The sequence below is a fragment of the Leguminivora glycinivorella genome, chromosome 14, assembly GCF_023078275.1.
Source record: "Leguminivora glycinivorella isolate SPB_JAAS2020 chromosome 14, LegGlyc_1.1, whole genome shotgun sequence".
NCBI classification, from domain to species: domain Eukaryota; kingdom Metazoa; phylum Arthropoda; class Insecta; order Lepidoptera; family Tortricidae; genus Leguminivora; species Leguminivora glycinivorella.
The window spans coordinates 14288825-14304689 of NC_062984.1; the positions used below are offsets into that span (position 1 = coordinate 14288825).

Genomic DNA, 15865 nt, shown 5'->3' on the forward strand with positions numbered 1-15865 from the left:
GTAGCCACGTAGTCCGACTACTTTGTCCGACTAGTCGGACGACGTGGATTTATTTGTCCCGTAGGTCCGTCTATCGGACTATAAGTCAATCAATCAATCAATCAAATATTTTATTTCTTAGAATGTGGTACATTGTAGGTTGGTAATAAATTTTTTGATCAGCACATCTTGCCACATACGGCATAGAAATATTAATGCATGCATGTCATAAAATCAAGTCACTTGCTTATATAAAAACTATTCTTTAAATATCATAATTATTAATTTTAAATAAAGTGTAATTATATTCAGGTTTCATAAAAAAAAAACATTTATAATTAGTTAATATTCATATTATTTACAATTAGGCGGCATCTAAGAACTCTTTAATGGAGTAAAAACGTTTTTCAATTAAATATGCAACCAATTGCTTTTTAAATTGATGAAATGGAAGGTTTTTTATTTCAGTCTGTATTTTATTGAATATCCTGGGTGCCATTCCAAAGAAGCTATTTCGCATTAATGCTGTTTTCATGAGTGAAACATACAACTGACCCTCATATTGAGGACGTATAGGTAGCCTACGTTTCTGTGTTACATAAATAAACAAGTCAGGACTTCTTTTTACAAAGAGAGCCACTTCAAGTATGTATAATGAAGGTAGTGTTAGAAGTCTTAATGATTTGAAAAGTGGATAACAACTCACTCTAAAATTAACCCCACAGATAGCTCTTATACATCTCTTTTGGGCCACAAAAGCGGCCTCTCGATCTACAGAGTTACCCCAAAAAATAATGCCATATCTAATTTTTGATGCTTCAAGGCCATGATATGCCATTACGACTGTATCACGACTGGTTACTTTAGACAGTCTGTAAAGAGCGTAAGCAGATTTGCTCATGTACTTACATAATTCATCTATGTGATTTTTCCACGTTAACTGACTATCAATAGTTAGAATCGCAATTCCACTTCGCCCGAGTAATCGGTCTACTTGGTCTTTTGAATTCCAGTTAGATCGACTATTCGGCCTACATGGATTCGCAATTCCGCTCAGTCCGAGTGATCGGTCTACCTGGCCTTTTTTTTCGTGATAGATCGATTCATCGGACTAGAAACTCTCTCCATAAAGTCAAAATAATTAAATCAGTTAAGTACATGTACATAAATAAGAGTAGACCTGATTTGCAAAAGTAAATAGTGTTTATGTTCCAAAGTTTTAGCAATCGACCTGGTATTGAAAAGAACTCCCGAGGACAGATACCACTGTATCTTTGGACGTTGCTGGAACGCCCTGATGCCAATTCCGAACATATTAAAAGCTAATCTATTATGCCGATATAAATTGTATTTATTTCCGGGTACACGAGCATGCGAGTATCACCAACATTTGGAAAATTGGGATGAAGTTTCTGAAGCAGAAGACAACATACAACATTTCAATAATGAACACATAAATGACATAGTAAATATAATGAAAAGTGTAATGGACATGGTAAACATGATACTACAAAGTGTGTTACCATAATCCTATATCCTATTACTATTATCCTATCCTATTTAGTATTTATACTTTGGATAAATAATAATAGTAGTAATTTATACTAAAAAATAAAAAACATGTAAGTACTTAACTTTATTTTAGAAACAAATGCAATGCTTACAGATTTTGTTATGGATGTAGGTTTCTTTTTAGAGCGTTTGGCTTGGAAAGGCTCTTTTTTTATACTACGTCGGTGGCAAACAAGCGTACGGCCCGCCTGATGTAAAGCGGTCACCGTAACCTATGGACGCATGCAACTCAAATAGTGTCACATGCGCGTTGCCACCCCATTAGAAACTTGTACACTCCCTTTTGCTGTGTTAAGTACACAGCAAAAAGGAGTGTACAAGTTCTAAGGAGGGTTCGGGTTGCCGACGGACGACGGACAATAGACGGAACAAGTTAGTTCCGTAAGTCCTCCCGTCATCAGCACACCGCACCCTCGTTGAGCTCTGGCAGCCTTACTCACCGGCAGGAACACAACACTATGAGTAGGGTCTAGTGCTATTTGGCTGCGGTCTTCTGTAAGGCGGAGGTACTACCCCAGTTGGGCTCTGCTCTAGATTCGAGCGAGACGATATCCGCTGTGCTGTGCCCTACCACTCAAAGCGGAATATCATTCGCTATGCCCTACCTCCTACCAAAACTCTCTTTAAATGTTAAATGGCTCGCTCTTTAAATGTTAAATGGCTCGCTCTTTAAATGTTAATACATAGTATTAATTTTAGTTTTATTTGAAAAAAACCGGCCAAGAGCGTGTCGGGCCACGCTCAGTGTAGGGTTCCGTAGTTTTCCGTATTTTTCTCAAAAACTACGGAACCTATCAAGTTCAAAACAATTTTCCTAGAAAGTACTTATAAAGTTCTACTTTTGTGATTTTTTTCATATTTTATAAACATATGGTTCAAAAGTTAGAGGGGGGGGGGCACTTTTTTTTCCTTTAGGAGCGATTATTTCCGAAAATATTAATATTATCAAAAAACGATCTTAGTAAACCCTTATTAATTTTTAAATACCTATCCAACAATATATCACACGTTGGGGTTGGAATGAAAAAAAATATCAGCCCCCACTTTACATGTAGGGGGGGTACCCTAATAAAACATTTTTTCCATTTTTTATTTTTGCACTTTGTTGGCGTGATTGATATACATATTGGTACCAAATTTCAGCTTTCTAGTGCTTACGGTTACTGAGATTATCCGCGGACGGACGGACGGACAGACAGACATGGCGAAACTATAAGGGTTCCTAGTTGACTACGGAACCCTAAAAAGAAGAGTTGTTTTGTTTATGTTAGTTACATTATCAAATTAAGATATATAATACATAATAATAAAAACGTTTCCGGTTCATTTGAACCTTAACTCAAATTACCCTATTGCATAGTACAACATAAAGTCAAAAAAATAAAACCGCCTTCAAAAATAAGCGCGTTACAAAACACGGAGAAACTAAAAAGCAAAAAATAATAAACCTTTGAATTCAGATTTCTTATCGTATTGCAATAATCTAAACATCCAAATTATAAACAAATCAATTATTTTTGCAGTCGGTACCAGACCTGTTCGTCGCCTTGCTATTGCCTGTTTGCCCCACCCAACCATACGCAGGCTGGCACCGACTCCAAAAATAATTGATTTGTTTATAATTTGGATGTTTAGATTATTGCAATACGATAAGAAATCTGAATTCAAAGGTTTATTATTTTTTGCTTTTTAGTTTCTCCGTGTTTTGTAACGCGCTTATTTTTGAAGGCGGTTTTATTTTTTGTTAAAAAGTTTATTTATTTGTTGATTTTTAGTGGTTCCTATTGATATTATACGTATCAGTCCGAATACATGTACACTAGTGAAAGAATTATCCTTTAACTCCTAACCATTGAGGAGTTGACCTTCCATCATCAGCTCAGCCACATAAAATTATTACCATCAGGCGTTTCTACTGGTTTACCTTTGAAAAATACACTAAAAACATTACATGTGCCTATAACATTTGAAGAGTTCCCTCGATTTCTCCAGGATCCCATCATCAGACCCTGACTTGGTGCCAATGGGACCATCTCGGGGTTATACCCGTTCGATCAAAAAAAAAAATTTGAAAATCGGTCCACAATTCTCGGAGATATCGAGGAACATACATACAAAAAAAAAAAAAAAAAAAAAAAAAAAAAAAACATTCAGTCGAATTGAGAACCTCCTCCTTTTTTGAAGTCGGTTAAAAACACATATTCTCACATAAACATAAATTCAAAATAGCCTAACACTGAAATACCCAAGTCCCAAAACACCCTAAAAGTCTAAATTCAAAACGAACTTATCTCTATTATACAGGGTGGCCCATTCAAATCGGTCACTTTTAACACCTACTATGATAAATTAAAGTATGTGAAAAATTGCATTTTATTCATTTTAGACATTATGTTTCTTAGAGATATTTACTGCTTAAGACCTACACAAACGATATCTGAATAGAAATAGTGTAAGTTTATTTTTCAAAACAACCGGGTTCGATTCCCCAGCTGGGTACACTTTTTTTTTAATTGTATGAATGCAGTTTTTCTTTTTATCAAAATCGGTGACATGGTTCCTAAGAACAAATCTTCGTATGTCTTACAGTTTCAGACTTTCCCATACTGACCGATTTGAATGGGCCACCCTGTATACTATTATCACGATCGCCTACTGTCATAAAAGCAGTAGGCCCAAACAAGCTATTGTCGTAAGACACGATTCATGTTCTACACGATTGTGAAAATACAATCGTTTCAAAACAAGCTAGTCCCAAAATACCCTAAAATATCCTAATGATGAAAACAATCTAAACGCGACTTTATTTTAAATATACTAAGGGTGTGTAAACTTCAGATACTTACTGACTGTACTAAGTGTTCTAGAATTAGGAGTGAGCTTTAAAAATTTAGGGTGTTTTGATACTAGCGTGTTTTAAGACTGTTTTATTTTAGAGAATGGTGTGTTTTAGGATTAGTCTATTATGGGATTAGTTTGATCCGAGTTTCAACTCTTATGACATTTAGGTGATGTAGGAGTAGTACATAATCAAGATAAGTTCTTTTTATTTTTAGGGTGTTTTGGGACTAAGGTATTTTGGCGTTAGTTTATTTTGAATTTAGGTGTTTACGAGTATATGTGTTTTTGACCTTATGTTTTACTGTGCAATAGGGTAATTTCAGTTTAGGTTCAAGTGAACCGGAAACATAAAAACATGTACTTAACTGTTTTAATTATTTTGACTTTATGGAGAGAATAGACGGACCAACGGGACAAATAAATCCACGTCGTCCGACTAGTCGGACAAAGCAGTCGGACTACGTGGCTACAGGGAACTAAAAGGGTTCCTAGTTGACTACAACCCTAAAAAATTACTTTATTCAAGGTCAAATTCTGTGGGCCTAGTGGAAAAGGGTTTTCACCGAGTGAATTTGAGTTATACCCTTTTCACTAGGCCCACAGAATTACTTTATCCACTAGTGGATAAAATGCGTTTTTACCCACTGACATTAAAGGATAAACCACGTGTTTCTGAGCTAGTGAATGGAAATAGTTATTTGTTATACAAGGGAGCAAAGTTGTATTTTAACCGAGTGTGGAATTGCAACACGAACTAGCGAATGGATTCTAGGGTTGAACTACGAGCGAGCGAACGGATTCTATGGTTGAACCACGAGCGAAGCGAGTGGTTCGAAAATTGAAATCATGAGCGAAGCGAGTAGTTCAAAAATAGAATCCTGAGCGTACAGAGTGTTGCAATACACACGAGTTAAAGTAACTTTGCATCCTGTGTGTAACACATAATTTTTCACCTCACTAAAGCGAGGAAACACGCAATAAAAACAACTGGAACATAATTGCACAGAAATAAGTCAATTTGCGTTTATTACAATTTTCACGAAGCACCGACCGACACCACAAAAGTTTCAAATTAAGAATCAAGAAGACACAAGAAATTATATTTAAAAAAGTAACTAATGACACGTTCGGATTTCAAATATTCTTTGCACTCTTGTGGATAAAATGCGATTTGGCTATCTGTTTTTAAAGAATAAAAAAATCCTTTCCAAGCTAGTGAGGTGAAAATATTTTTATTTTATCTTATAGTCTATTCATTCACTCGTATTATAAATGGGAAAGTTTGTGTGACTATTTGTTTGTCCGTCTTTCACGGCAAAACCGAGGACGAATTGACGTGATTTTTTAAGTGGAGATAGTTGAAGGGATGGAGAGTGAAATAGGCTACTTTTTGTCTCTTTCTAACTCCCCCACTTTCCTAAAATGGAGGATGGAGGGCAAAAACTAGTGTATGTATCATTTTGTGACTTCATATGTTGCGACAAGAATCTAATTATATTAATTGTTTCAGGTGGCATCGGAACCCTTGTTGGCACTGTAACTAATTTAGTATTTAAAGGACTCTTCGCTACGTGAGTTATATAATATTTAGTAATAAGTAGTATATTTTGTTCAACAAGAGAGGTAAAGGGAATATTTCAAACGAGTGTTTTGATTCAGCCTACGGCTGTCTTGAATTAAAGATTCGAATTTGTAATATTCTTACTTCCCGAGTTACACAGTTAGTTGATATATAAATAATCTCGTATCTCACACTGCTCCTCAAAGTTTAAACGCAGTAAGTCTATATATGCATTCCATACACACTTACTACGTTTTTCTTTTCATTGACAGAAGAAGTTTGTTTCAAAGTAGTGACGATATGCATTAAACAAATAATTTAAAATAGCTTACGTGTCTGCGTTAGATAAAGACTTGTGATCTATGTCGCGGCGGGATACTGTCGCGCAGTGGCAGTTAACATTTTACATTTATGCTAGAACTCAGGGAACGTGAACTCCATAACATTCCCTGTATTCCGAACCAATGAGTCAGTAGGAGCGAGACAGACTACAACCCTTGTTCCTTGTTTTTTTTTGCAATGTTATTATACCTGGGCCTCTAGCCTAGAGTACAATCGTTGAGGTACCGTGGCGTATTGTTGCTATAATTATATCCCTCTAACGCTCTTCTGTCACGCTATCTGGAAGAGCGTACCTACTTAATAATAATTACCCATTTCAGTACATTTCCTGCGGCGCCGGAGTATATATCGTTTCCGATGTTTTCTGCATTTGCTATACCATACATGATTGCGATGAACAGTGCTATGTATTTGTTCCTTGCGGTGTTTTACATGGGACTTTTCAGGTAAAAATAAGATTATTACATTAGACTTATATTGACCGGGATATAGACCGTGATTACCTTTTTGATTTTTGTCGAGCTCCCGATATTTCGACGCAGTTGCATGCATCATGATCACGGAAAACTGACGATGGCGGGTGGATGTTAAAGTTGCATAGACAGCGCGCGATCTACCCTCCTTCGCGCGCGTCGGCTGCGTTCACTTTCAGCGTTACCACTTGTCGCATTCACACTCGATGATCTGTCCAAACACACTACACTCACAGTGTCACTACGTTTGTGAAATTCTGACTTCAAACAAACGTACAACAAACGTAGTGACACTGTGAGTGTAGTGTGTTTGGACAGATCATCGAGTGTGAATGCGACAAGTGGTAACGCTGAAAGTGAACGCAGCCGACGCGCGCGAAGGAGGGTAGATCGCGCGCTGTCTATGCAACTTTAACATCCACCCGCCTTCGTCAGTTTTCCGTGATCATGATGCATGCAACTGCGTCGAAATATCGGGAGCTCGGCAAAAATCAAAAAGGTAATCACGGTCTATACCCCGGTCAATATAAGTCTAATGAAAATAACCGTGAATCATTCAAAACTCTTAAGATTATTACAGTCCGTCAATTTAATTTAATCTAATATAGATTTAAGATTAACAGGCCCTGCTCTCCATTCCCTCGGAATTAAAAAAGTGGCACTGGCAACATTGTTGTTGTCTCCTTTTCTCACATTTAAATTGATTTGAATGGACGTCTCTAATCAATGGAACACTACAGTGTCGCCATTCTTTAATGAAATAAATAATATGTATTATCGGCTATTTATTACACAGAGACAAAAATCTGTGCTCATCACACAAATTAATGCCCTTACCAGGGTTCGAACACAAGACCATCGGCGTAGCAGGCAGGGGGTGAGCGTCAGAATGGCGGGTGTACATCAAGCAATCCTGGTGTTGTATACGTCAGGAGTTTGTGCTAGCAATGTGCCAAATGTGCGCCAAAATTCGAGCAATGTGCTCTTTGAACAACAACAACAACAACATACAATCACGCCTGTATCCCATAAAGGGGTAGGCAGAACACATGAAACTACTAAAGCTTCAGTGCCACTCTCGGCAAATAAGGGGTTGAAAGAAAACGAAACTGACATTGCAGTGACAGGTTGCCAGCCTCTCGCCTACGCCACAATTTAACCCATATCCCATAGTCGCCTTCTACGACACCCACGGGAAGAAAGGGGGTGGTGAAATTCTTAACCCGTCACCACACAGGTGCTCTTTGAACTCCAGAGATATTTAAGAAATTAATGACACCCGCCATTCTGACGTCAGAATGGCGGGTGTACTTCCAGTTCTAGCTAATGGCTGTTTACTCGAGGGTGAAAGTACTGCCTAAGGTTAGTGCTCGCAATGTGCTTCCACATCTATGAAACACACACTAATTCAGAGAGCCGTTGAAGAGTAATATGAGATTGAATAAATATATCTATAACGTGTGCTGAAATAAAATAGCAATGTTCATTGCCTGCAATGCAGCATTAACATGCAGGCGCTTTTTACAAAAAAGTGATACTTATAGATATATTTATTCAATCCCATATTACTCTTCAACGGCTCTTTGAATTAGTTTGTGTTTTATACATGTGGAAGCACATTGCGAGCACTAACCTTAGGCAATACTTTCACCCTCGAGTAAGCAGCCATTAGCTAGAACTGGAAGTACACCCGCGAACCTGACGTCAGAATGGCGGGTGGGCGGATTTTTATTTTGTTGTAGCGTTTTGAAAAACTTGTGTTTTTATAAATGTTGTTATTTTGAATGATAACAATTGTTTTTTCGTGTTCATTAGTCATTCATCTACATAAAATTCAATGAAATGAATAGCAATTTTTTAAGAACTGAGAACAAGTTCATTTTTTTCTGGAGCTTGGTGATCCACTGAGTTACAAACTTACTAATGTATAAAAATAACAAAAAAGACGTATATATGTGAAATCTTTTATTAATATTAGAAATCTTAACAAAATAAACTTAAATTAAAAAAAAAAACAGTAGAATTATCACATAAGAACCCTCTAAAAATCACTTTTACATATCCACTGAGTGACATTGTGGTCAAAAAACTTCAAAACTTTTTCGTAAAAACATTAAAATCTGTAGAAAATTTAACTATAAACTCCTATTAAATGTAAAGATGTTAGATTTATATAATATCATACTCACAGGTAGGTAAGGGTAACAAAATCTTATAAAAATTTAAATTTACGTCTAAGAAATTGCTAGGACAATTTCTCAGTGGAACCATAGAGGAAATAAGTAAGGGAAGAGTTGTAACTCCATACATCAGTAAATGCGAGTTATTTGTAGTGACATCTATCGTCATTCACTCGTCAACCACGCGCCAACTAGCGTAAATTATCAGTACTGCTACTTGTCAATAGACGTCACGACGAACAAAAAGTCTATTGCTCAACAATTTTTAGCTAATATTACAATAGTATTAATCAGTACTTTGCTTTCAATTACTTCAGCTTATAAGGTGTAAACTGTTTTAATATTACATTTTTGGCAGACGCAACACTGTCGGCACCTAGTGTCGAGTAGCAGTACTGATAATTTACGCTAGTTGGCGCGTGATTAACGAGTGAATGACGATAGATGTCACTACAAATAACTCGCATTTACTGATGTATGAAGTTACAACTCTTCCCTTACTTATTCCTCTATGGTGGAACGTAACATAAAACTAAGGGTGCGATTAACATGGAGCTAATTTAACTACGTCAAACAATTAAGCAAACTGTTTTTACGTGGATGTTAATATATCAAATAAAAAAATAACTGAGCCTTTATCAGAAAAAGTGTACATATTCAGTGTCTTCAAAATATTTAGTTTTTGGACTCATTTTACGCCTCACGTATGAAAATTGAGGCCCTTAATTTAGTAATTTCTTTTCTTTGTATATTGCATCACATTCATGAAAATAATTAAATTTTCATATAAAAAAGTGACGATAATTTTTTTTTCATGTCTATGATGTGAAAATATAAATGTGTACTTATAACGTGGCTTTATCGTTCCACTGAGTTACTTTTTAATCCACTGAGAAACAATATTTCTCAATGGAACGTAACGGTTACGCCTTTGAGAAACATAATTCTGGTTGTAAATTAAATTATACAAACTCTTCCCATAAACGTTATATATTATTAAAATAGATAAACTAACTAGTAATATGAACAGGTAGTTTCTTAGTAAAATATACAACATACCTTCGAAAACGTAGTCACTATGTGGAACTCAGAAACGGACCTCTAAAACACGCTCGAACAAATCCTCCCTTCAATGAGTTGTGGCGTGCGACTGACAACAAATAACCAATATGGCGTACACGGCAAGACATTATAATGTCGCCAGAATAAAAAATAACCTACCACTTTAGTAGTAAAATAAGTAAAGATTGAAGACATTTCTCCGTAACTCAGTAGGATTTTCCACAGGGCTATTTTTTGTGGTTTATGTTTGAAATGATTTTGTAGTATTCTAAAACTATTTTTGATAGGTAAAGCGTTATTTAAATTAGAAATGAATGTACAAAGAAACAAATAAGTAAATAAAAGCATATTATTATGATACAAAAATAATATTTTAACGCCTATGAAACATAAGTACTTCACGGTAGGACATGGGAAAAACAACACTTTTGTTGACTTCAAACAGAAGTTTTTATTAAAAATATGACTAATATTCATTCAAAACTAGTAATTTCTGAAAGACAATTTATTTATTTATGCATATTTTATCAAACGCCTGTAAAAAAAGTGATATAGAATTTGTGCAATCTTTGTCAGAAGAGGTAGGACATGCCAAATTTGGTACCATACAACAAAAAAAAAATTTGCCCGGGTGTCTTTAATTTCTTAAATATCTCTGGAGTTCAAAGAGCACATTGCTCGAATTTTGGCGCACATTTGGCACATTGCTAGCACTAACTCCTGACGTATACCACACCAGGATTGCTTGATGTACACCCGCCATTCTGACGCTCACGGCAGGGGCTATTCACTAGGCGAGACCGGTCGTCATTTGTAATCTTTGTGGGACTATACATGAAAACGAAAACTTAAGAATATTAGCATTTAGATATTATTGCTTAGACAGCCATAAAATAGTGGCCAATATTAAGGTTACCATCTTATAAACATTGCTAATTACAGAGGCAATAGTCAGGCTGCTAAAGATGTCAGAATACCCCCTGAAGGGCAGCTGTTAGCCAAAAGGAAAGTCGAGTCTGAAATTAAGGCACTTGGCCCACTATCTTGCCATGAAACGGTTAGTTGATGCATTTTACAATATATACCTAATTATGGTGTTTTTCTGTGCTAATACGCAAAGTAGTACTTTCTAGTCAAGCCAAAACTTCAGACGTCCATATAATTATAATATTGTAAAACGTCGTAATATACCTACACGTGTGCAGACGAAATCCATGACTCGTGTCGATTTAAAACACTCTGGTCGTGTTGGTGTCCTGCTGTTTCGCCAAAACACGTTTCGTCAAATTTCATTTCCCAATAATCATATCGCAATAGTTTCATTTCCCAAAGTATTGTTTGGCAAAGGTATGTTTCGCAATGAATTTGTTTGGTCAAATTATCATTTGGCACAATTTTACTTAGTCAAATTTTATTTAGACAAAACTTTATTTCGCAAACGTTTTTAATGGCAAAACTTATATCCCAAAAACATGTTTGGTCAAAATTTCACATCGCAAATTTCGAAAATATTTAGGCATTTGCATTTTCATTTCTACGGGATTAATTTAATTTACCGAAGATTTTTTTGCCAAATTTAACTTAAAATTGTCAAATGATAATTTCAGTTTTATTCCCAAGGCTTCAATTGGACAAGAAAAGTTTGCTCAACTTTATTTTTGTCAAATTAATTACTGGACAAAATTATTTTGTCAAAAAATGTTTATACAAATTACACCATGCAAAACCACGTTTGACAATAAATATTACAAGGCATAAATGTAATGTAATAATTTTATTAGTATTGTAGCAGAAAACTCGTGTGCGACAAGGGTCAGTTTAGGTGCGACGACGAGCGAAGCGAGGAGGAGCGTGTTAGGTTGACAGTGAGCAAACTGGAAATGGCTTTTTAAAGTAATTAAAAATTAATAGAACATAATGGTCTTGAAAACATAAGGTTTCTTTTTAATAAAATGTATCCGGACATGTAAGTGAAAATGTCATCCATGACATTTGCAGCAGGAGGAAAAAAAGTACGACATACACATTATTTCACACAAATCTTGGACACAAAGTATAAAATCAACAAACAAATTTCTAGTGCGCCATTTAATTACAATATATTGGGAAATGGAAATTTTGCCTAACAATACCTTTGACTAAATAATATTTGGTAAAATGAAATTTGACCAAGTAAATATTTTGGGAAACAGATACTTGCCAAAAAAAGTTTTGCTAAATGTCAATTTGCGATAAGTTGTTTTGCCAAACGTTTATTTGGGAAATGATAATTTGGGAATAATAGTTTGGGATGTGAAACTTTGGGAAACGTTTTTTAGCGAATCGTCAGTAAACCGGTCGTGTTTTAATTTATCGCGATTCGTTACGAATTTCCTCTTTTCCGCATTTGTATCGTAACGTACTAATAGGCGAAACGACAAAAAAAACTATTTAGTCTGTCAGTTAGATTATCAAAAAAATTTTGGTCACATATTTTTTCTTTTTTCGACGTAGTGCGTTGAAGTTTCGCGTGACGTCACGCCTAGGTACAATTTTATTTACAAGTGTCTTCACAAGCCCCCACTCCGGAACTTTGGTGTTCTGTATCTTTGTATTTTTCATTAATTAGATAAAGCGAAAAATATGTGTTCAGTATTTTTGTACGAACTATCTAACGGACTAAACAGAATTCCATAATTTTTATGTAGTCGTCAACCCCATTATACACTCTCTTAAATGCACTTATTCGATAGACGCAGCAATCATGGTATGAATAAAAAATTGGCAATTTACTTGCAGGTTTGCATCAGTTTACTGTTGTCTGTAGACACTGTCTCTTACTGGCTCGTATTGCTACCTAGCAATTGTTAGGCGAACCTAATTGCGTGCGCTACTAACGATAAGATAATTAATTAATTACATAATTGATTTTTAACAACTGTTTCAGATGGTATTAATCCTATTCAGTCTTTCGATGGTTATGTTTTTTTCACGATCACCTCAAATTTTTCCTGGATGGGCCGACAAAATACTCGACTTTTTCTTGATCAAAGACTATAAATTGTATGTTGCATTTTTGGTTTATTCATTAGGTTAATTTATAAGATATTATAGTCGCTGCGTCAGCTGTCAGAAGGAACGTATAGGGGAACTGTGTATAAGACGGGGACGCGGGGTATTAAGGGGTCACGCACACATACGCCAAACTAGATACCACACAAACGTCATGCAACAGCCGACCGGACGCCATTTGCAATCCGCCATTAGTGCGGTGACGACAGTGAGCCAGCGTGCACGCGTATCAGAGCTACAGGTCGAAACGTGTTTTCGTGTGGGCGCGATCTAATTTTTGAAGCCTAGAGATATATACATAAAACTGTAAGTAATAGCCTGTGTTTATTGTTGATTTATAACCACGTTTAAGATTTTATTGAGCGTCTTGTTTTGTATGGCTTGGTACCTACTTGAATATTGACGTGAGATTTAATTTTATTATTTTGCACAATTGGCGGTGCGGGTAAGACGGGGCAAACCGATTGAAGTAAGACAGGGTATTGCCCCATCTTGCCTCATATAACTTTGTGAAGGTTATTGCTTGTAAATGCTTGTTGGGTAATTGTTTTTTTTTGTTTGTGTATCGTTTCAAGTGAACACAATGGTACGAAGATATAAAAGAAAAACGAATAGAGGGGCGTGGTCAAAAGATGCAATGATGTCCTCGTCTTACCCCATGCGTGGGGTAAGATGATGTTTTTCTACTTTTTGCTATTTTCTTTTTTCCTTAAATCCTATGATTATTGATCTCATTAAAACGTATGCCAAATTAAACTTGATTTTGTTGTATGTGCCATAAATAAATAATAAATATGCTACTTCAAAAACTCCGTTTTTTTTCTGTTTTACCTTAGCGTCCCCATCTTATACACAGTTCCCCTATGAGGGGTTCAACGGGTTTAACCCCTAGAACGCCGATGTTATAAAATTGCAACTGAATTAATAACCTAACCTAATTAAGGCCAAATTTTCTGTGACGGATACGGGGCATTCGAGGGGTTAAATCTACGTGCTTCGCTGGCAGAGTACTTTGTTAAAATATTATTTACAAATAGAACTGTGTGAAACTCATAATAATATGCGTTTTGTATGCCTCTCATATCCTGCATGTGGGCTCTAATAACCAATTTAAATAGTTTTCAAACAGGCCTATTGCATTTGTTATGAAAAGAATCAGTCCAAGATAACTTGGAAACGATTTTGACAGCCTCGCTGGTGCAAATGTTCATATAAACGTCAAATTTCAATGAAATTCTGACGTTTAAGTAACTCTGCTGCGCTATCAAAATCATTGCCAACATATCTTGACCTGTCTCTAACAGCTGTAGCTTGTGTGTTTCAGTATAAAAGACTCGGCAGCGGCAACATTCGTTATTTTCCTAATGGTGATATTGCCGGCTACTTCGGCCATATTTAAGAATTTCTCAGCAAAATGTAATTATTACATTTGATTACTATTTTATAAGTAGGTATATTGAGCGTGAATTTTCGCCATTAGATATGCCATCAAACCATTCCACCATCCACGATCCATCGACGCCCCCATATTCATCAATCTCCGCCATCACCCTACGCGACAACATTCCCATCTCCATCACTTAGATGAAATAGGCACAGCGCCGAGGAGGTGGTTGATAGAAACAAGGTAGACAGTAGTTGTTCAGATGGTGTATTATCACCTCTCCTAACAATCTCCCAGATACATTATAGTTGTGGTTTATATCTGATTCGCCTACGTGCCTAGAGGCAAACCCCTATAGTATGGAGAGGTGTTTTATCTGTATTCAATCACTACTATGTTGTCTATGTGATCACTGATCAACGTGTAGGAATGTCTACTAGCCTATGTGAATGTCTACAGTCCTCTACTGTGCGTTCCTCCAAAAACTTCCTGCCTCGCACACCTTAAGCTGGGTCCACACTTGTGACATGGCGACGGACCGGACTACGTGGTATCGGACAGGACATGTTACGCTAAATGTGGACGATCTAGGTTGTGCTGACACGGTCACAGTCCATGAGTACGACGAAATGTTACAAGTGTAGACGCATGGTGGCGAACTGGACTGCTGCGTGGCGTGGCACGCGCGATTGTTATTCTTCCTTCCAACAATAGGCTAGTTTCCTATAAGTACTTAAAATAAAATATTTTATGCAATGCACGAAATAAAGCACCACATAATCAGAAGAAAAATATGGACAGTAGGTATGTTTAAACATTATTTTGTATTTAATAACTCAAAGAGAAAGATATAAAGTAAATGAATTGACTGTGACGTCACTCCTCGGTATTTCATAGTAATTCCATATTAGCAAATCATTTTGAGTTGTTAAAAAGAAGCTGATTTGACTAGTAGGAAACTAGCCTACTGCGAGAGACGTAGTGGACGTATCGCCAGGACACGTCTTGACGTAATCCACTTCTATCCCGTGTCTGTCCTATGTCTGTATCTGTGTCATATGACACGTGTCAAAAATGCAAGTGTGGACGTGTCCTGGTCACGCGGACAATAGCGAACATCCTTTGAAGAAAGCCGACTTTCGATGGATCGGCTCGAAACACGTAACGTTTGTGTTTTTGACAGGCGGTAACTGTGAGGTAACCGAGAGGGGGTGGGCGCCACTTTCAGCGGGGAGCGGGAGTGGCCATACTGTACGATAGTACTCTTTATTATACTGTGCCTAAACATGTGCGTTCCCATTGAGGGTCCACGTTAGAATTTCGAGCTTTTGAATGTGTCAGTCTTTAGTAAAAGTTCTCAAACGATTGTAAATTCAACCAATAATTTGTAAAAGTAGGCACTCAAAAGTTACATTCGGTT

The 15865-nt window shown here is 36.5% G+C and overlaps 1 protein-coding gene across 2 annotated transcripts in view; it reads left to right on the top strand.

Moving 5' to 3' along the window:
* Positions 1-15865, top strand: part of LOC125233191 (protein I'm not dead yet-like) — a 50488-nt gene that overhangs the window by 17886 nt on the left and 16737 nt on the right. Inside the window, exons 7-11 of one of the 2 annotated variants that reach the window (XM_048139089.1) lie at positions 5903-5963; positions 6616-6741; positions 10953-11067; positions 12937-13052; positions 14386-14477. In XM_048139089.1, the coding sequence (XP_047995046.1) occupies positions 5903-5963; positions 6616-6741; positions 10953-11067; positions 12937-13052; positions 14386-14477 (510 nt within the window). The remainder of the gene's footprint in view (positions 1-5902; positions 5964-6615; positions 6742-10952; positions 11068-12936; positions 13053-14385; positions 14478-15865) is intronic. The other variant, XM_048139090.1, reaches the window with a different exon arrangement.